The 22848-nt window shown below is 46.8% G+C and overlaps 2 protein-coding genes across 2 annotated transcripts in view; both read left to right on the top strand.

Moving 5' to 3' along the window:
* Positions 1 to 22848, top strand: part of LOC311528578 (E3 ubiquitin-protein ligase TRIM39-like) — a gene marked incomplete at both ends in the record, with an annotated part of 424825 nt that overhangs the window by 280091 nt on the left and 121886 nt on the right. The window lies entirely within an intron of this gene.
* LOC311528155 (uncharacterized protein) lies at positions 11235 to 16353 on the top strand. The gene is made up of 2 exons (XM_084642844.1): positions 11235 to 13209; positions 13844 to 16353. Exons 1-2 carry the CDS (start codon positions 11271 to 11273, stop codon positions 14710 to 14712), a joined length of 2808 nt encoding a protein of 935 aa, XP_084498970.1. The 5' UTR covers positions 11235 to 11270; the 3' UTR covers positions 14713 to 16353.

The following is a 22848-nucleotide window of genomic DNA, read 5'->3' on the forward strand; positions in this document are numbered from 1 at the left end:
CTTGGGGAGAGGTTCCGAAATCCTGGGCGTAGGGAGGCGGCACCGCCCCCTGCGTGGGGGTCTCCCCTGCAGCCCTGTCTTGGCCTTCAGGCCTGTGCCCTGTTCGCAAGGAAGAGGCGGGTTTAGCCCAGTGTCAGAGCGCTCAGCTGGGGTATAAAGCAGCCCTCTTGCGCCTCCCTTCTCCACCGAATGTAGCCTTATTGGGAGCCTTGCAATTAAAGGCATAAATATAGCGTTTATGCCATTTTCTGAGAAAAAATATGGGGATTCTGTACATTTAGTGCAATTCTAAATCAAGTCCAGCAGACAGGTGTTCCTTGTCTTAATGGCAGAAGAATACATTGCTAACATGCATTCTTAGCAAAAGCGAATTTTAATGCAGTCCGTGCATTTCTAAATAGTCATTAAATAATTGACAAAACCTTAGGGCAGGCCTACACCTAAAACCCTGCTTTGGTAGAGATGCAGTACTTTAATGTAAAGACGTTCTAGGCCGAAGGGAGAGACCTTTCCCATTGGCATAGTGAATCCACCTCCAGGAGAGGAGAAGGGAGACCCTCCCACCGACCTCCCTTTGGCTACTCTAGGGGTTAGGTTGATATAACCATGTCCTTCGGGGTGTGGATTGATGTAAGTCTGTATTATAGCCCACACCTTGGTAACAGCAGCATAAAGAAGTATCAATACATATATAGAAGCATTAGAGAAAAATAATTTTAATGCGGTTAATACAACGAGCAATCCTGCGGCACCTTAGAGACTAACAAATTTATTTGGGCATAAGCTTTTGTGGGCTAAAACCCACTTCATCAGATGCATGAAGTCTGTGGTTAATGCCATTCTAAATAAAGCTGATTAAACAATTTCACAAAGGTGACCAAATACGAGTGATAGAAAGAGAAACTATAATCATAGACCTAGTTACATATTACAGAGGTACAGCCACCTTTCAGAGATAACCGGGAAAGTTTTAAAACAGCAAGAAAGGGGGAAAAAGGCAGAAAAGAGAAAATATGGCATAGAATCATAGAAGTGTAGGACTGGAAGGGACCTCAAAGGTCATCTAGTCCAGTCCCCTGCACTCATGGCAAGACCATGTAATAACCAGGGCCATCCCTAGGGGGGGTGCGGGGCCCGGGACAACCCCCCACGCTCCACCCTAGGCCCCGCCCCTACTCCACCCCTTCCCCCAAGCCCTGCCTCTGAGCGATGCCAGGAGCTGGCAGGGCGCAGCAGGGCCAGGCTGGTAGCACGGCTGCTGGCCCCTGCTCCCGCACTGCCCTGGCCCTGCCAGGTCCTCCTGAGGCGGGGGTGCGGTGGAGGAGCAGGGCCACCCAAAGCGCAGGGCCCGGAGTGACTGCCCCAATCCGTCCTATGGACGGCATGGCTCTCTGGTAATAACTATACCATTCCTGATGGGTGTTTGTCTAACCTGTTCTTAAAAACCTCCAGTGACGGAGAGTCCACAACCTCCCTAGGCAATTTGTTCCAGTGCTTAACTACCCTGACAGTTAGAAAGTTTTTCCTAATGTCCAACTCAAGCCTTCCTTGCAGCAGTTTAAGACCATGTCCCCCCAAATACCCACTCCTCTTTTTTTCTAAGACAGCCCTTCTTTGCAGCACCTTCACTGAAGTTGGCCCAGTAAAAGATATGACCTCACCCACCTTGTCACAGGATCGTCGGTCAAGGGCCACAGTTTATCTTTGTGAGGCTGCCTGGGACGACGTGCCTGTGTTAAAGTATAATTTAAACAAATTACAAACATGCTTGGTACATGCGTGTTCATGGGAGGGAGGCCTTTCGAGTGATGCCCAACTCAGCCCAGTTCCCATGACACTGTAATAAAAATGTCCAGCAACTGGAGGACCTGGGAGCCGGGTGACACCGAGTCCCTCCGCCACAGCGCAGAGGGTGAGACAACTGAAATTACAATTCTGTAGATTGTTACACATGGAATGACACATCTCCTACCTTTCTGTCATTTACTTGCACACAGAATTACACATGCTCCCATGCCTTGGGGAAGGGGCTCTATGTGCTCTAGACCAGACTTTCCAACTTGTGGATCGGGACCCAAAATTGGGTCACTGGAATGTTTCGGCTGACAGTGCTTGTGATGACTGCAGGGAGATTAAAGAACAGGAGCCTGTCTGTGCAGCCTGTTGCAAGGCTTTCTGCTGCCGCCATCTTTGCTGGGATTAACTCCTGAGGCAGAGACCCCAGGGGAGTGAGGGAGAGGTTGAAAGGGCTGGGGATGGGCAGGAAAGTGACTGTCTGCCCCAGGAGCCTCAGATCTTGCACCCTGGGGAATCAGCTCTCTTGTTAATATGTATGTAGGAGGGATCAGAGCCGAGAAAACGGGCAAGGGGGCTGCTGCCTTCAGCTAGGGTGACCAGATGTCCCGATTTTGGGATCTTTTTCTTATATAGGCTCCTGTTACCCCCCATCTCCTGTCCCAATTTTTCACACTTGCTGTCTGGTCAAGGAGCAAACCTGGGAATGGGAGGAAAATAGTGAGAAAGGGATGGCCGCGGGGTCATAAACAGGCCCCCGGAGGGGTTTCTCCGCTGTATCTCTGGGGAGCAGAGTTGCCAGGATGAAAATAAGATGGAGAGAACAGGAAGGAAGGAAGGGGAGGGGAGGGGAGGGAGAGACAGTTTGAAATGTGGTAGGTTTAACAAGTAACAGGGAGAGGAGAAGAGCAAGTAGCAGAGGGGACACGGGAGAAGGAGGGCTTTATTCCTCCTTTATCTAATCTAACCCCCTTCCCAGCCCCTCCTCCCTCAAAGCCTGCGTTGCCAGACAGACAAATCTACCCAACATGGAAGTGTTGGCAGTGATGTGTTTGCTTTGTCCGACATGTCAGGCCCAGCATGACGTGGAGCATGTTTGTGTTTATGAACCTTTCCTCACGCACACCTCTTGCTGGGAATAATGCGACGGTCCCTGAAATGCTGCACACAGATCTCTTGGAAGCATCAGGGTCCTGCTCTCCCTCCCTCCCCCCCACATCTGAGCAAACTGACTATTTTTTATTGAGGCCACACACAGAGCAAGGGGGCCCCTTAATAAATCTCTGTTTGACACACCCAGGCCTTAATAGTGGCTTTAAAAATAGTGATGTTTTGCTGGGGAGAAAAGGTCTGTCACATTTCATCCCCAAAGGGAGACATTTCCTCTCCTAGTGTTGGCACTTTCCCTGTCCCCTCCGCATGCTATTTATTAGAGCGACTACACGGTGGCAGAGAGCTCTGATTACAGGTTTAGCCAGTTTACTTAGCTTCTGTTGCTTCCAGCCAGAACAGCGAGTCAGATGGTGTACCCAGGGTTTTTAAAGGTGGCCTGCCGAAGAACAAACTGGCCAGTTTTGTGACCCTTTTTGCTTTTTTATGATCAGTAAAAAGGTCCAAAGGTTTTTTTTCTTCTCCCCTGCTATGTCTGTTTTTAAATATTGTAAGTTCTTGTCTTAAGTACCCTAAGAGAGGCTTCAGAGTAACAGCCGTGTTAGTCTGTATTCGCAAAAAGAAAAGGAGGACTTGTGGCACCTTAGAGACTAACCAATTTATTAGAGCATAAGCTTTCGTGAGCTACAGCTCACTTCCTCAGATGCATATCGTGGAAACTGCAGCAGGCTTTATATATACACAGAGAATATGAAACAATACCTATTCCCACCCCACTGTCCTGCTGGTAATAGCTTATCTAAAGTGATTTCCAGCACAAATCCAGGTTTTCTCACCCTCCACCCCCCCACACAAATTCACTCTCCTGCTGGTGATAGCCCATCCAAAGTGACAACTCTTTACACAATGTGCATGACAATCAAGCTGGGCTATTTCCTGCATAAATCCAGGTTCTCACATCCCCCCCACCCCCATACACACACAAACTCACTCTCCTGCTGGTAATAGCTCATCCAAACTGACCACTCTTCAAGTTAAAATCCAAGTTAAACCAGAACATCTGGGGGGGGGGGTAGGAAAAAACAAGAGGAAACAGGCTACCTTGCAAGGTAACTTGAAGAGTGGTCAGTTTGGATGAGCTATTACCAGCAGGAGAGTGAGTTTGTGTGTGTATGGGGGTGGGGGGGATGTGAGAACCTGGATTTATGCAGGAAATAGCCCAGCTTGATTGTCATGCACATTGTGTAAAGAGTTGTCACTTTGGATGGGCTATCACCAGCAGGAGAGTGAATTTGTGTGGGGGGGTGGAGGGTGAGAAAACCTGGATTTGTGCTGGAAATCACTTTAGATAAGCTATTACCAGCAGGACAGTGGGGTGGGAATAGGTATTGTTTCATATTCTCTGTGTATATATAAAGCCTGCTGCAGTTTCCACGATATGCATCTGAGGAAGTGAGCTGTAGCTCACGAAAGCTTATGCTCTAATAAATTGGTTAGTCTCTAAGGTGCCACAAGTCCTCCTTTTCTTTTTTCTAAGAGAGGCTGTGGCACCTGGAGAACCAGTAGATCTGTAGCATTGAAGAAATAGAATCAATTTTAATTTGCCTTATCTCAGGATTTTTTTTAGCACTAATCCCCGTAGTACCTCAGAGCCAGATTTTCCATCACTGCACCAGAAATCAGTGGTAGTTATGAGTGCTCAGAGCCTGTGAAAATTTGGTGCTGTATGACTTGATTGAGAGGAGAAGGGACTTTTATTCAGATAGTTTAAACATTTTTTAATTGGTTTGATTCTAGTAAATACTTGAAAGAAAATATCTGTTTGTTCAAAATTCAGCAATGCCCCCCATTTTCAAGCTGCCCTGATGTTTCTGAAGGGGGGTAAAAACAGAATGTTCTTTCTTTCTCCCCCTCCTTCTCTCCCCCCTCTCAAATTCTTGAAGATTATCCCTCTGATGTTGCCTTATTTTCCCACTAATAATACACAACATATAAAAACCTTGGATTATGCGGTGTTTCCTACCCTTTTAATCTGCAACAATTTCCCCTTGTTTTGCAGAGAAGGTGTTGCCCTGAGTTACTATCGCAGATATGTGGAGAGGGCCTGAAGAAGGGGAATAAACTCCCCACTAATCAACTTTCCCCCTCATGTCTTAATCCCCCCCCACACACACACTTTATGTACATTAAAATTGACTCACTTGCTGTCTTGCCCCATATGTAGTAAACATCACAGCCGGGAGCCTCCCCCCATTCAGTCTCTGCTGCTCAGTGGTCTGGGCCCAGGGGACCTAAATATCATTTGAAGCTTCAGGAGAAGAGCCATGGTCCACAGCTCCGTTCCTCGGGCACAGCGTAGCCGTGAGCAGGTGGGGTAGAGCTCATTGGGGCTGGAGATAAAGAGCTACACAAAGAGCTTTCTCAGGAGCTGCTCCCAGGCTGTGGGACAAAAGCATCCCCATGCTGCCTTCCCAGGGCCAGGTGCACTTTTTACACCTGCCTTCAGTAATTCGCAGAGACGACAGGCATCACATCCACAGACACACAAATAATAAATTACATTTTAAAAAACCTCATGGAAATTCCCCTTTGGGGAGAGGAGGGAGCAGGCGAGAATCCCAGGGGACGAATGTGAGACGTGTGGCTGGTGCCCAGCTAGACGGTGCTGGGACCCTGCAGGCATGAGGGGCTGTAAGGACCAAATAGAACAGAACACGGGGGAGTGGTGCTGCCCGGCTGCTAACGGGGCAGTTGGCTGGACCCTGAGTGACTGGGTTAAACTCCCAACTACTCATTAAATACTGATATGAAATCCTCTGCAGACAGTGCCCCATTTCCCCAAATTATGGAATATCAATAAACTGCCCAGCCCGTTTGCCACACCCCAACTCCACAGTTCCCCTCAGCCCAACTTCGATCCCCAACCCCAGCTGCCAATCACCGGCCCCTCCTCCATTGCTGGAATACGGGCCATATTTTTAAAAAGGACTTAGGTGCCTAAACATGCAGATAGGTCTCTAGTGCGGTTTTCAGAAGCATCCATCTGTGTCTTTAGGCGCATAAATATTGCTTAAAAATCTGTCCCTTAGTGTCCTCAACTGAGACGAACCCCAGTTTGCCCTGACCCAATTTGCCAACCCCCTGTCCATGCTCCACTCCTGCCGCTCCCAACTGCCCTGGGACCTTCCAGCTCATCCTGTCCCTGCCCCTGTTAAGGCAGCATCACCCAGAGGTCCCTGCTGCCCATGTCGGTGGCTGACCTGGGGGCATCAGTTACGCAAGATAGAGATAAAATCTCCCCAGATTTTGTACATTTTCTCTCTAATTATCTCTTACTAATGCTGTAAGAAAGTTGGGGGTGTGGGTGTATTTTTGTTCAAAAGTCATGGCCACGGCTATTTAAAATAGCTGTTTTGGTGCAGTCAGTACCACAAACAGGCCCTAAACTCTTGTTCAGTGTCAGGTGGGCGGCAGAGTCCTGTACCCTCCAAAGGGGATGGATACCGTCCCCCATTCCTCCAGTCCCCACAGAGTGGCAGCTCTGGTGGGCCTGGGCTGGGCCGGTGGAGGGGCACCTCTCCCCACCTGCCTGGGCGGCTCTTGAGAGCCTGGTGCATGGCCACGCAGCTTAGAGGGAACGAAGGTGGGTGTTGCAACCTGGTGCACGGGGTCGCAACACCACTCACATTTGTGGTGTGTGCTAAAAGTTGTGCTTTCTGCAACAAAGCAATTTTCTTACTGAATTCTTCAATTCTGAGTACAGATCTAAATTCCCCTTGAGTCGCCTCTTTTCTCCCTAGTTACTGAATAAGGATATAAAATCCCCTCACATTTTTCTCCAGTTATCGACAATTAATATCAAATCTCCTCAGATTTTGCCATTTTCCATCTCATCCTCAAAGTTTGATTAAAAAAAAACAAAGCTCCTCACACCTTGCCCCCGTTCCCGCTATTTTAAAAATATTTATATAACATGTTCTCAGATCCCCCTCCCCTCCCATACATACACCTTTTGAACTGAAGGAATTTGTCTGTATTTGGAAAGAAATGTGACTGACGAAGACATACTGCTGAGTGTGTTTTTAGGATTGTACTGCTTTATAACGGGCTTAGGTTTAAAATCACGGAACATGCTTTGTGAGAAATATCCCGCAGAATCATCAGGTCTCGCTTGTTCTCTTTCCCCTGAGCAGGATTTCCAGGGTTGATGTAGTTTCCCGGTTGGAATGGGGTGAAAAGCCAGGGAAAGGAAAGGGAGCTGCTGAGAGGGTGAGGAATCAAATCACTTGACACAGTTAAGTATCAGCAAGCGAAGCTGTAATTCCCACCAGCGCCTTCTAAATAGGGTTGCCAGGTGTCCGGTTTTCGACGAGAACACCCAGTTGAAAAGGGACCCTGGTGGCTGACAGCACTGCTGACCGGCCGTTAAGGGCCTGTTGGTGAGGTGCAGCAGGGCTGGGAAGGCTCCCTGCCCAGCTCCGCGCGGCTCCCGGGAAATGGCCAGCATGTCCTACTCCCAGGCAGAGGGGTGGCCAGGGGGGCTCCACGTGCTGCCCCCACGCAGCAGCAGCTCCCATTGGCCGAGGCTTGAGTTGCGGTCCGTGCCCTGGAGGTGACCCTGCCCTCTGTCTCCCCGTCGCCAGCACCCAGGAGCTCAAGGTATCCCCATCTCGGAGCGCTGCAAGGGGCTCTGGGAATGGGGCTGCTGGAGGGGAGGCAGATGTGAGAGCCCCTCTCGGGGCTCTGTGGCCTTCAGGGACTCCTGCACATCCTCCCCTGTAGGGCCCCACATCCTGTTGGTGCTGCGTCCTCTAGCCTCTTCCCAGCTCACCAGTGGGGCCCTTCTGGTCTCGGACCTCTGGCTCTTGCCGATCCTGGGCCCTGGTGCAGTGGCCTGGCCCTGCCTGGGTCTGCGGCCTATAGCAGTGCCACGGGCTAACCCTTGCCACCCCCACTGTGTTTGCTAACCTCCGCAGGCCAGGGAGCAAGCTAGAGGTTGGGGATGAGAATTAAGCAAGTGTCAAACCTGTTTGTTAAAGCTGCAAAACTTCCCAAATGAACTACAGTACACAAGAAATTAATGAAGGTCCTGTAGCTGCTGGAATGAAAAGCAAGTTTAGTAGTTCCCAGATGTTCTGTCCTTTGGTATTAAGGGCCCTGTTTGCTCTAGCCACCACAGTATCTGATACTCCTTCCTGAGATTTCCCTTTAGTGTTCAGGCCATATAATTAAAAACATGTCCAAACTTTAAATCCAATCAAGGATTTGGAAAAGTCCCACCATTGCTGAAATTGCCATGTATTTATGAGTGATATTACAAAGTAAAAATCACAGTGAGATTATAAAAGTCCTGTAATTTAGTATTTATGTGCTTAGATACTACTGTGATGGGTGACACAGACAAAGAAACATAGCTACAGAGTGGAGCAGTCCAGCTCAAAGAACAGAACGATTCAGGCTGAATCATTCAGGATTTCTGTTTCTGCTTCTAAATTTGAAACAGCAAATGTAAGTAAAATTAATGTTCAAAAAGTTGTTTTTAGCACCAAAAGAGACATTAACGTACAATCATACATGATTAAGAAAATATACATGATCTTTAACAACAACCCTGCTGAAGTACATATTCTGACAGAACTAGGACTTATATGTTTAATTTCTAAAATTCTTTTTGAGGACTCTTGGTAAAGGAAAAGCTCTTTTATAAGGAAAACCTTGCCCACACAAGATATGATAGCGTCTAACTCCCAACTCAGGAGCTAAATATGAACCCTTGTCTGGGAGGGGGTGGCAGCAGGCAGAGGGGTACTTGATAACCAGGTGGCAGAGCAGAGAACATGCTAAGGATGGGTGAGTGAGTAATATGGCCTTGTGGTACAGCTAATTACCTTGTATGCTAGTTCATTCTTGTGTGCTGTTTAGAAGCTGGTAAGTAATTCCAGCTAATTCAGTTTTGTTCTGTAGGGGAGCTCCAGTGGCTGTGAGAAATAGGCTTGGGGGACTCGGGGTCACCAGCTGTTTTTATCCCCCTGAGGTCGACCTGCTGAATCCTTCTCCTCCTTTTTTGAGAATTTTTATTTCCTTGGGATGGAATTTTTTCCAAGGGCCCCTGTTGTCAGTTCATTTGGGGCCATGTTGGAATGTTACTGTCATGGACAGGCCAGGGGCTGTGAATGTTTGTTTACTGCCCGTGACCTGTCCATGACTTTTACTAAAAATACCCAGGACTAAAATGTAGCCTTATCTGTTAGTGAGGAGAACAGTGTCCCAACAATGAAGGGCTGGGAGATTAGGAGGCTCAGAGTACTAGTTAGTGGGAGCCAGACCCTGTCCTCCTCAGGTCAAGGGTGTGAATCCAGCTGTAGGCCAGTAATTAGTCCCATTCGGTTCCATAAGAATATTCAGGTGAACAAGGGCTTGCAGCATCACGCCCTAGGTTCAGTCCCACGTTCGTGTTATAACTGGCACTCCCAGCAAAGAGACAGAAGTGGGAATCAAGAGCAACAAGATACCTCATGGCTGGGAGGCTCCACCGCACAGCTGAGGCACGTTGGTGAGGGCAACACAGAGAAGCTTGCATTGCCGTTGCTCCCCCTGTCTGTTCGCTAGATCCACCTTTTGTCTCATATGTAGACGGTAACACCTTTGGGGCAGGGACTGTATGTTACAGACGTGTACATTGCTTAGTGCAATTGTCTGGTGTAAGTGCTACTGTCATACAAATAAATAATGTTTACAACATTACTTCAATGTGTCGAGCACTTAAGGTGGAATCATGTTGCACTTTTTATAAAAGATATAACCTAGAAGATATATCACTGGATTTAATCTAATTCTCTGTCCTCTATACAGCTAGTATTTTTGCACTGGAATGGTGAGACTTTTGGCTGGTCCCCACGTAATAGGAATGTAATTAATCCAGTATTTCAGATCCTTTTGTTTTTTCCAATATAAATTACTCGGTGGTAAAAAGCAGTGAGTAGCAGCTTTGTATCGACAGAGTTATGGAAAAGGTGACCTGCATCAGTGATTAATCTTGCTTTTTGATTAGTCTGAGTCCTAAAGCGCCTACCCAGTATTTTGCACTAAGGTAGATGTTTAATCATAATGATAATTAGCTAGCAGAATGCAGTTTGATGTTACTGAAATCTACCTAGGGCCATTTATAACCAATTTTACATGTAATGTACTGTTGTTTTCCTTTATCTATATGTATATAAAACCTTTAAGACATGGCTTTTGGGGTGTGTGTGGGGGGGTTTTAGTTATTACATACATTTTCTCCAGTTAACCGGTGTCCTCTTCTTTTGTATAGCATTTAGCAATAACCACTATTCTAGCAGAGGGTCCAAATCCTATAAATTAAGGGTTGCCTTCACTCCAGATTGTGCAAGTAAACCACCATTTTTGGTATGGCCAGAAGTCTCAAGGTTACTTGGCACCCATAAAAATAGCACCCCATTGCAACTGCCCATCACCAATATGGCGATATTTTGAGATGAGGTGACAATGTAAGCGTCAGGACAGGATGATGACCATTGAATATCCCCATCTTACCATGTATATGGCAGATAGATATTTTTTAAACTATGCCCTGCTCTCTTCTGGGTGGGTTTTTTATTGTCTTAAAGGTTAAAACAAAATTCTGACTCTATTATCTTAATACAGTTGAGTTAATATATCAACAGGTTAGTGCCTTGTTTTGTGAATCTTGAGAGCAGCTGGTATCCAGAGTAAATGATATTGTTATCTTATAGCTCTCACATCATTTTGTCATGGCTTAATAAAACTGTACTAACCATGAAAAATGGTGACACTGTAAGCATGCCGTTTTCTGTTTGATGTGCCGGCTGCAGTTTCATGCTGTTCGCAGGGTGGTGCTAATTGAACTGATGCAAATATAGAGAGGTCTTTGCAGAACCGGATGTTACACACGCTGGTCAAAACACCTGTGTTAACTTTAGCTCCACTGAAAACAGAAAATAGCTTATGACAAATTATAGAGGCTAATATAATACAATAGAATAGAATAGAAAAAGTCCAGTTTTAAGGGGACCTGTGCAATCAGAAGTATTGACCGGACACCATGTAAGTCCGGTTACAATAATTTTCTATCATTTTCTAGTGTGCTGTAAAAAATAAAACCTAAAATTAGCGTAATATATCTGTCAAAACAATATATATGATTGAATCTTTGAATAACTTTTTCAGTCTACAATCAGAAGCAGTAGGGATCAACTAGCCTTTAAAGAGCTAAGCCAGCCGGCATCAACGGTCAGTAATGTAGTTAGCGTTTCCCCATCCACAGTCAACACTGTTTTATCTATCAGCTAAATTGTGCTGCAGTTACACTAGTGCGAGGTGAAATGGCGGAACCCGAAAAGAAAAGGATTCGAAGGCTGTGCTCTTTTAAAGACGAGTGGTTGCAACTCCCAGAGTATCAGAATTGGCTTTCAAAGGCAAGTGAGGAGTCGGGATACTGTTCTATTTGTCGTGTTCAATTCAAGATTCAGTTTGATTCTGTAAAAGCTATCCAGCATCATGCAGAGACAGCGGGTCACGAAATCAAAGTACGAGCACAAGTCCAGTCCAATATAATCGATAAATTCTTCGTATTGCCTGATACCTCCGAAGAAGAACAGGTGTGCACGGCTGAATTGCTCTTAACATACCATGGAGTTAAACACCACCACAGCTACCATTCTCAAGACTGTGGAAATAAACTGTACCCCTCCATTTTCACTGATTCCAAGATAGCTTCCAAAATTCACTGTGGAAGGAGAAAAGCGGAGGCTTTGATTGAGAATGTATTAGCCCCTCATTCATTAAAACTGGCTGTGCAAGACATTGGATCAGCATCGTTCTCAATAGTGACAGATGCTTGGAATAAAGGGAACACAAAATTATTCCCAGTTGCCCTCCACTACTTTAATAAAGATAAGGGAAGCTGCACATGTATCCTAGACTTTTTCGAGGATGCAGATGAGACCTCAGAGGCAATCGCAAACAACGTAAGAAGTTGTCTTCAAAATGCTGGTCTGATACATAATAAAATTGTGGCATATGGAGCAGACAACGCATCTGTCAATTTTGGAAAGCACAAGTCTGTTTTGGTGCACCTAAAACAAATGTTGGATTTACCAAATCTTGTGCCAGGGCATTGCAGCACTCACATAGTGCACAACACAGCAAAACATGGCTTGAAAATGCTCTCTTATGATGTAGAGAACTTGGTCATCAAGGTTTTCAGTGAATTCTCATCCAGTGCAAAGAACATTAGTGAGCTTAAAGAGTTCTTTGACTTCCTGGAGACAGACTATTCGGAAATCTTACGCCATGTACCTACACATTTTTTGACCCTTTTCACTGCCGTAGACAGGTTACTGAAGCATTGGCCTGCCCTCAAATCTTACTTTGTGAAGAAAGGAGAGGAAAAAGTGAGCTGCGCAATATGGGCCTTTCTCTCTGAGCAGGAGGATGCAGTATCCGATGATGACATTGTTACACTTCCCGAGCTGTACGTCTACTTTGTGCACAACATTCTGAGCCAATTTAACAACACCGTAAAGGTTCTTGAAAGTGATTACATTCAGGTAACTGAACTGTATGGCGTATTCAACAGGCTGAGAAGAGAGATTCAGAATCGACAAGAGCAAGGCTTCTATGGGTACAAGGCGACGCAGTTCTTGAAGAAACTGCCGCCTAATGAGCAGAATAAATTTGTTGGAGATGCCCAACGGGCTTACACACGCATGCTGCAGTACCTAGAAAAGTGGTTTGATTTCAGCGAAAACTCTTTCTATGTGCTGTGTGCACCACTCAACCTAGACGGACCTCTTGAGCTAGACAAACTGTGTGCTTTGACTGCAAACTGGGACATTCAAGTAGACGGAGATGAACTATTTACAGAAATGTGCTCACTGAACGATGCGCTACCAGCCCTAAAGAGTTTGACAAATGATGCTGAATTGCCATTGTGCCCCCAGCAACAAGAGCGCCGCCGTCGAATCAGTGTCTCCGAGGTGTGGGTAGAATTCTTTAAGCACTGGGAGGCCCCGAACTTACTTAAAATTGTGCAGCATGTGCTTGCCGTACCACCCACCAACGCCTTTGTGGAACGCGTTTTCAGTGTTATGAAGAACTTGAGGACTGGCGAAAGGAATCGGCTCCGTGTGGGCGCGGTGAAAGCTGAGCTATTCGTGCACTTCAACTACACAGTGACATGTGCCGAGTTTGCTGGATTTTTGAAGACAAAAGCAGCGAAGGAGCTTGTGGCGGCAGCGAGGCAAGAGCAGAAGTATGAACGTAAGTCGCTTCACTGGCCACGCTCATTAAACCTGGTTTTGTTTTATTTTGTTTGTATCTTCGTTGCATTGCAGACGCAGTTAAAAAGTAGTGTTTAAAATCTCTCCCTGGTGAGGCGAAGGCTATGTGAGTCACACGTTCCGTCTCCCACATTCAAACTATTGCAGCTCCTGGCCTTCTACTGGTGCCTGCTCAGGCCTTGCAGTGAAAATGAGCGAGTGAACGAAGGTGGGAGAGAGCGAGTGATGGAGGGAAGGGGGTGGAGTGAGCAGGGGTGGGGACTTGGGGCAGGGGGCGGGGCAAGGGTGTTCGATTTTCTGCAGTTAGAAAGTTGGCAACCCTACTTCTAAAGCCCCCCAGGGTCTGCTTCATCTTAGCCAGATCAGAGTTGTTCCTACAACTCTAGACACTTGGCAGTAGCGCCCTCTCTCCTGCCCTCACTACCTCTGATTTTTCAGATGGGACGTGGTGTCCAGATTTGTCCCTTTCTCTCTCTCCCTTGGGAAAAGTTTGGGGAGGATTTTGTTCCTGATTTTTCAGATTCTCCAGTGCTATTTGGGTTTGTTTCTCTCCTTTCCTTCTCCAGCGCAGGGAATGACTCATGTTTAGATTCTCTCTCTCTCTGTCCCAGCAGGTGAGGGAATGGTGAGTGAGAATGTGGAAGAGAACCCTCAGCAGGAAGATCCTGAGCAAGTTGAAACTCACGGGACGTTATTGGGTAGATCTGAAGGGACTGTGTCCTGGAGTCCAGAGCACGGAAAAGCCGGTGGGTCTCAGTGCAGGCCAGAGAGACAGCAGGGAAACCAGCCAGGGAAGAACGCGGGTAAATCCACTCAACTTGACGGTGGTTCGACGAATCTTAGTAAAAACATGATGCACCAGAGATCCTCCAAAGGGGAGAGGAAAAACACCTGCACCGAGTGTGGGAAAAGCTTCAGTCGGAGTTTATACCTTATTATACATCGCAGAACCCACACAGGAGAAAGACCTCATAAATGTCTTCAGTGTGGGAAGAGCTTTATTGGCATCCCAACCCTGAAAAAACATCAGAAAATCCACACGAGAGAAAAACCCTATAAGTGCCCTGACTGCGGGAAAAGCTTCGGTGAGAGATCACACCTTATTGGCCACCAGAGAGTCCACACAGAAGCAAAAACCTTCATATGCTCTCAGTGTGGGGAAACCTTCTGTAACTGGTCATCCTTTCTTAGACATGAGAGAATCCACACCGGAGAGAGATCTAAACCTCATAAGTGCCCTGAGTGTGGGGAGAACTTCCGTGATAGGACTGGTCTTATTAGGCATCAGACAACTCACACAGGAGAGAAACCCTATACCTGCCTGAAGTGTGGAGAAAGCTTCAGTCGGCGCTCAAACCTTACCAGGCACCAAAAAGTTCACACTGGGGAGAGACCCTATAAGTGCCTCAAGTGCGGGAAAAGCTTCAGTCAGAAATCAACCCGCAGTAGACATCTGAGAACGCACTGGGGAGAAAGTGAATAAGTGCCCTGACGGGGGCTGGCTGAAGTGGGTTAGACCGGAGCAGTTGCAGTTAAAGTTGAGACTAGCTTCCTTTTTAACTGCCAGTTTTCCTGTGTGCTCTAAAACCCACATGTGGGCTTGGATTGTCTTGAAAATTGCCGTGCCTCCTCTGGGCCGGGGGCAGAGTTAGTGGTGGGAGGTTGTGGTCGTTTGGTCTCGGGGTTCCTCAGATACAGCCTCCCAGTAAGGAGCTGCTTTTACCATTCAGATTGCTCTGAAACCCTGTGCAAACTTAACCCCCATGAAAAGCAGGAAATATTACATTAGAGTAAATGCTACCCCCACAACATAACCTTAACTCTGCCCTCTTTGAGTGAAGTCCCAACATACCGATAACACACATTTGCTCTCTACCTTTGCAGATGTGACAGAACGCTTCAGGAATAGAGCACTGATGAGCAGTGTAGGACAAATTCGGCCACCTTCTGTTGCTAAGGGAAGACTCTGGGGTAGGTCAGGCACAGTGAGCAGCTCTCACTTACACTCAAAAACTGAGCGTGCCCCACACAAACCACCCCAGAACGACAAAATGTTCCCATGTTCCCATGGCTTCACCCTTGCCCTGAGGGACATGGCTTTCACTGGCAGAGTTAAGGTTGCACAGTGGGAATGACATTTACCTTAATTTCTTGGATTTTAGAGGTGTAAGTTTAGCCACTCTCCACATTGTGGAAGGGCACAAGGCAGCACTGGGCAACCTTAGCTCTGCATTAACTAAGGTTTTGGACAGTTAATATATTTGCTGATTCCACAAATGTCGTCACCGTTTGACTTTTCAGAGTCTGGTTACCCATCTCTGCTGTTAGGAGACAGCAGCCCTCCTCTGGCTCTGCCTGGGTCAGCAAAGGAAAAGGCCCGATCAGCCCGTCCACCTTCCCAGCTGCTGGGATTCCCTGCCTCAGCTGGAATCTTCTCCCCCATCTTGCCTGGTTCCCCAGCCAGTGTCCTATGGACTGGGTATCCGAGGAACCTTTTGTGCCCTTTATTCACAAAGACCTCCAGGCACCTGGAGCGATCCAGTGTTTAGGGACTAGGAGAGATGGGTGTTGGGCGGGGAAGAGCCTGTGTTTGAGCACAGGGGGATGGGAACCCAGGGACTGAGTGTGTGAATCAGTGAGTGATGGTGAGAGCGCTGACACTGGAGAACTCGTTGCACTAGCAGAGCACAGCTCCTCCTTGCAAAGAGGAGCAGCAGCCACAGCCAACACCCAGAGAAGATAAGACAGCATTTGCCCAGCTGCAGATGGCTCATCGTTACAGTCTAAAGGGATCTGGCAGCCCCTGCAGCTGCCAGCGGCTTGGAGAGAGACAGGCATTCAGCTCAGGGAGTTCAGCCAGAGCCCTAACGCTTTCTCTCGTGGTTGTAACCTTTGGTTAAGATGCCAGCAGAGTGCAGTGAACTCAAAGGGAAATTAACGAATGGCCGGGGTTTTGCCTCCTGAAGAAATGTCAAGAGCAATGATGGCACAGTTCTACAGTAATTCTCTGCAATTGGCATTGGGCATGTGGTGTCCTGTGTGTGTGTGTTTGAAAAACAGGATCTGGATTATATAAATGGATGGGGAGGTACTTTGGACATTTAAATAAAACACAGTTACTGTTCCCTTTCTTTTCAGTCCCTCACTATAGAAAACAATCCCCAGCGACAGCTAAATTGTCTTCCTTGGAATCAGCCTGATGAAGCTCCTTAGGATGCCTATAAATGACGTGCACATGGCTGGTGATGCAAGGTTTTGGGAAGTATTTTGGGGGGAAGGACGCGTCCAAACAGCTCTTCCCCAGTAACCAGTATTAGTTTGGTGGTGGTAGCGGCCAGTCCAAGGTGTAATATTTTGTACCTTGGGGAAGTTTTGACCTAAGCTGGTAAAGATAAGCTTAGGAGGTTTTTCATGCAGGTCCCCACATCTGTACCCTAGAGTTCAGAGTGGGGGAGGAACCGTGACAGGAGAGGCTAAGGCAGTGGTCCCCAAACTTTTCAGAGTTGTACCCCCTAACCCCTCTCTGCTCCCCCCCACCCCCTGGAGCCAGGATATGGCAGGCAGGGGCACAGGCAGGGGTAAGGGCACTGAGGCCCACAGCCGGGGGAAGGTCTGGGGCCAGGAACAGAGCCAGGACTGGGGGATGAGGCTGGGGGCAGGACTGGGGCCGGGGACAAAGGAGAGCTGGGGGTGGAGTGTGGCTGGGTGGCGCTCCTGCCCCACCTCCTATGCGGGCTGGCTCAGGCCCTGCTGCGTTCCCCCCCCCCAAACATTCCTCTGTGCCCCCTAAAGGGGTGCACCCCACAGTTTGGGGATCTGTGGGCTAAGAGATGTCCCCTGCAAACAACCATTGGGGAATTTTGAATCTGAAATGCTCAAACATGCTTTGCAGGTGGGCAGCTTTCCTCCAAAATCTCAAAAACTAGAAGGCAAATTGCCCCCCACCCCTTCCCTGGCCTCTGCTCCAAATTTTTGTGGTTTAAGCCACATTCATGATTTTGAGGACCAACTGCTGAATACTAAATCTCCAGGGTAGGCAACGTTAAAAAAAGCTCTTGGCCTCATGCCTCCTGGGCCACATACCCAAGTTAGATTCCCCACCTCCAACCGAAAGCCTAAGGTGTATCATAGTAATTCTCTAAAGCCCTTTTATTCCAGAGAATTAAAGGTTTGTCAGTTTACAGCCCAGGGAGGAGACGACGCTGAGTGGCCTGAAGGTGTCTATTACGAAGGGAAATGTGCTGGTGGTGTGGAAGAGGTGAACCTCTCCATGACCCTTGGGCGTATGCAGCGACAGCAGATCCAGGAGCTGTGCACTAGCTACGCGCCAACGTTCTCAGCCACCCCAGGACTGACTGAACGGGCATACCACTCCATTGACACAGGTAATGCTCACCCAATTAGGGTCCACCCTTACCGGGTGTCTCCTCAAGCTAAAACTGCTATAGAACGGGAGATCCAGGATATGTTACAGATGGGTGTAATCCGCCCCTCTGAAAGTGCATGGGCATCTCCAGTGGTTCTAGTTCCCAAACCAGATGGGGAAATACGTTTTTGCGTGGACTACCATAAGCTAAATGCAAGTGTTGGGAGGATTGTTCAGTGTTCTTAAGATCCAAGGGTCTGGATCTGTAGTCACCTAGGCAATTTGGTGAGGCTTTTTACCAAACCTTGTCCAGGAAGTGGGGTGCAAGGTTTTGGGAAGTATTTTGGGGGGAAGGACGCGTCCAAACAGCTCTTCCCCAGTAACCAGTATTAGTTTGGTGGTGGTAGCAGCCAGTCCAAGGTGTAATATTTTGTACCTTGGGGAAGTTTTGACCTAAGCTGGTAAAGATAAGCTTAGGAGGTTTTTCATGCAGGTCCCCACATCTGTACCCTAGAGTTCAGAGTGGGGGAGGAACCGTGACAGGGGTTAAAAGTTGGATATTAGGAAAAACTTTTTCACTAGGAGGGTGGTGAAACACTGGAATGCGTTGCCTAGGGAGGTGGTGGAATCTCCTTCCTTAGAAGTTTTTAAGGTCAGGCTTGACAAAGCCCTGGCTGGGATGATTTAATTGGGTATGGGTCCTGCTTTTGAGCAGGGGGTTGGACTAGATGACCTCCTGAGGTCCCTTCCAACCCTGATATTCTATGATTCTATGATTCAGCGTGGTCGCAGGGAGAGCGGAAGCCCATCTGAATACTCTTCTATCATGACAAATTTCCCAGCAGCCAGTCCTCAGGGAAAGAACTTGAAACTCATTCCATTCGCTGCTTGGAATATTGTGCTGAAGCTGCTAAAAACTCAGTCTCGGTACAGAGCCGTGGTCTGGTTGTGAAAAAGGAAATATTCACAATGGAAAAGCCCCTCCACTGTTGAAAGCGATTCATAAAACCTTTCAGTAGCAAATCTACCTCTGCTCTGAGGGACGAGCAAACAAACAGAGCGGAAAGTGGTAGGAATGATTTGGACTCGTGTGATATCAAACAATGAAAAGGATGTGAAAAGTCTGGCAAAAATCTGTCAGCCTTGTTTGATGTTTGCCTGCAATCAGAGGGTCTGGACAGCTGAAGCAACGTCTACGCTAGGAGCACGGTGCTGGTATAGCTTTCCCGGTACACCCTACTGGCAAACAGCCATTTATACTTTAACCGGTGTAGCGCATCCTAGCCCCCCAGATGAAACAAGCTCATCAGTCTTGCTGGCGTAGCTGCATCTGGACTACAGACTTCTGCCTGCACAGCTCTGTCGCTCAGGGACCACACCTCTTCACACCCCTGAGCAACAGCAGAAGTCTACCGAGTAGGCCTGGTCTGAGGTCTTTTTTGCTTAAGTAAGCAGCTCTTTTTGTAGAATGAGCCTGAGACATTACGTGAAGCCAGGAGAATGTTATAAATCCATCCATGAATTCTCCTTCATAGACACCTGTTCCAGATCCACAGAATTGGTACAGCACCCTAGCTTTTAAGCCATCCCTAGGAGGAACCCCTTCAGTGTGTCAGACCCTGAAGTGATCTCATTTTTCCTTCATGGTGGGCCAAATGGCCTCAGTGCCTCCAAGGCTGAGCCCCTGGGCTCCAGCTCCCCCTGCTTCAGACCCACAACATTTTGGCACCTGAGCGGGGGAGCTCAAATGACGGCCCCATGCCCCTCACCTGGGCCAAAACTTCGAAAGGTCTCAATTCTGCCTTCTTCCTGTTCTACTCCTCTCATGGTCCTGCTCTGCTACTTACCCCAATAAAGGAGAACTAGCAACTTAAAATGCCTTGTTCGAAAATTTTAAGTAACACTTAACTTTCAAATGCCTGAATGGCAAATGTAACTTTTCTTGTCTGCATAGTAAACACCGGCATTTTTATCTGTTTGAATAGTCAAAGTGGTGCTTTCCGTGCCTTCCTGGTTGCAAAGATTTGAACTGCTTCCTGCTGAAGGTCCACAGTCTGGGCCAGCTCATGCTCTATTGAGCTGGTTGCAAGGCCGACCAGCCTCTCCTGTGTCATTGTGGAGTGTAGATGTGTTTTTATTAATTTCAGCTTGGAGAAGCTGCATTCTCCACTGGCAACTGTTACAGGAAATGTTAGAAGTATGCGCAGAGCAACAAAAGCATTTGGAAAGAGGGTGGTCATCTTATTTGTGCACATATTTTCCAGAACAGCCTTTGGAGTTGATCCTGCTGAAATGTATCTTGAAAGGGCTTTCAGTTCATCACCTAAATCACTTGCATCAATATTGCACATGTCATTATGTGTCAACACTGTCTCTAGTGCCCTGCATTGCTGGCGTAGGTCTTCTTCAGGTATAGTGAGGAGTTTTGGAATATCATACAACATCCCAAATATACTGCTGTGTTCCTTGAGCTGCATGAAATGTTCTTCAACTGACTGTATTGCACAATCTAGCACCTGGTTAAAGAATTCAACTTTGAATTGTTGTTTGGGGTCTCTTATGGGATTATCCCATGCCTCATAATCAAAATGACTTCTTCTTCGGTGACTCTTGTATTCCTGAATGGGTGGGAAAATAGCTTCAGTGTGAAGTTCCTCTGCCAACTTCTGTGGACTCTTCAGAACGTTTTGAAATCCCTCATCTGACCGGTAAGATTGTAGGTATGACTTTGCTTTGTCCAGTTTTTCCATTGCTCCAGATATATCAAGATCAACACCTTGGAGTCTCTTGCTTATAACATTTATTTCAAACTATCAAGGTTCCTTCCCCACTCTGAACTCTAGGGTACAGATGTGGGGACCTGCATGAAAACCTCCTAAGCTTACTTTTACCAGCTTAGGTTAAAACTTCCCCAAGGTACAAACTATTTTACCTTTTGCCCTGGGACTTTCGCTGCCACCACCAAATGTCTAACTGGGTTTATTATTGGGAAAAAGCTGTTTGGACACGTCTTTCCCCACAAAAACCTCACCAAAACCTTGCACCCCCTTTCCTGGGGAAGGTTTGATAAAAATCCTCACCAATTTGCATAGGTGACCACAGACCCAAAACTTTGGATCTTAAGAACAATGAAGAAAGCATTCAGTTTCTTACGAGAAGAATTTTAATAGAAGAATAAGTAAAAAGAATCACCTCTGTAAAATCAGGATGGTAAATACCTTACAGGGTAATTAGATTCAAAACATAAAGAACCCCTCCAGGCAAAACCTTAAGTTACAAAAAGACACAAAGACAGGAATATCCATTCCATTCAGCACAGCTTATTTTCTCCAGCCATTTAAAGAAATCATCATCTAACGCATACCTAGCTAGATTACTTACTAAGTTCTAAGACTCCATTTCTGTTCTGTCCCTAGCAAAAACATCACACAGACAGACCCAGACGCTTTGTTTCTACCCCCCTCCAGTTTTGAAAGTATCTTGTCTCCTCATTAGTCATTTTGGTCAGGTGCCAGCAAGGTTATCCTAGCTTCTTAACCCTTTACAGGTGAAAGGGCTTTTCCTCTGGCTAGGAGGGATTTTAAAGATGTCAACCCTTCCCTTTATATTTTTGACACAAACAGTATGTCATGCCACAACACTAAACCACACAGAAATTGGAAGTTATTTATGTTTCTGGTGATTCCATTTCCCTCTGCCACTGTTCTCCCATGAACAGTTCCTGTCATAGCATTATCCTCCATAATGGCAACTATGGCATCATCAATCTTCCTAATTTGGTGTTTGATAGTTTTTATTGCCTCCACTCGACTTTCCCATCGTGTGGCATGCAATGGTTTCAGTGTCAGAAAGGATGTTCCCAGATGTTGATTCAAAATTTGCCATTGATGAGTTGATGCAGAGAAAAATACATCGATGCTTTGAATTATGTTAAAAAATTCAGCAGCCTCGCTCGAAGCTGATGCTGCATCACTGACCACCAAGTTCAATGAATGAGAACTGCATGGGGCAAAAATACCTTGAGGGTTTAACTCTCAGATCCGTGTCTGCACTGCTCTGTTCTTTCCTCTCATGTTGGCACCATTATCGTAGCCCTGACCTCTCATGTCAGCTATTGAAATTCCTGTATCTTCCAGCTTTTTAAGAAGCACATTTGTCACACCAACTCCTGTAATATCATCAATGTCAATAAATTCTAGAAAATGCTCTCTGACAGTCACCACTGCAGGGACATTTTCACTAGGTTCTCTTGTTGTTACAAAATGCACCATGAACATCATTTGTTCCGTATGGCTGATGTCAGGTGTGCAGTGCAGAATAACAGAGTAATATTTTGCTGACTTCAGATCTGCCCCAATCTTCTGTTTGACTTTTGTTGCCAGTAACTGTATGGTCTCATTTTGAATTGTTTTTCCAAGGTAGTGGTGTGTGTACATTTCTTGGGTGGTGACTCTTCTTCGATGCTCCTGGAGTACAGCATCAAACGCAGCCATCAGCTCCACAATTTTAAGGAAGTTTCCATTGTTTGGCACATATGGCTGATCTGAAGTGCCACACAGTGCGAGGTTTTGGGTTGCAAGCATTGTCGCAATGGCAATGAACCTTTTCAGAACATTTTGCCAGTAAAGAGACTCTAATGCAATCTTCTCTTGTTGCTGATCATCTATGGTGGCCTTTAACCTTAATCTCATCTCAAGCTCTTTCCACCTATGGAATGCTCTCTGGTGATTTGCTGCCTTCTCATGGCATGCCAGATTTCTTGCCAGATTTTTCCAGTCCTTTGTTCCTGTAGAACCCAATGTGGCTGGAACATTAGACTGGCAGTTTGCAACAAAAACAGTATGCGGCATTCTGGGTTTTTGAGTACATAAGCCATGGCCTCTCTACTTTGTCACCACTGGGGATTTCACACCAGTAATGTGTTGGATGGAAACTTCTATTTTCATTGTCTTTGGGGAACATGAAGTTTTTCACTTGCTGTGGCCCACGCAGTACAAGGAAGTCCCTCAGGCTACTGCTCAAGTGGGTCCACAATCCTGGATCCTCTGGACTCAAGGAACTAAACTCAGCAGCAGCTGTTTCTTGAGCCTCCACCACACTCTTCTCTGATCTACACTTTTCTTCAGGAATGTGCAGGGCTACATCCACTTGAGATGGAGATATGGATGCTGCAGTAGCTGCTAGGTCACCTGCACTCTGACTAACTGGAAGATCAGGCATCTCCTCACCACTCACATCCTCCCTGGGGCCGGA

Source organism: Lepidochelys olivacea, assembly GCF_965140295.1.
Source record: "Lepidochelys olivacea isolate rLepOli2 genome assembly, chromosome: 11".
Classification (NCBI taxonomy): domain Eukaryota; kingdom Metazoa; phylum Chordata; order Testudines; family Cheloniidae; genus Lepidochelys; species Lepidochelys olivacea.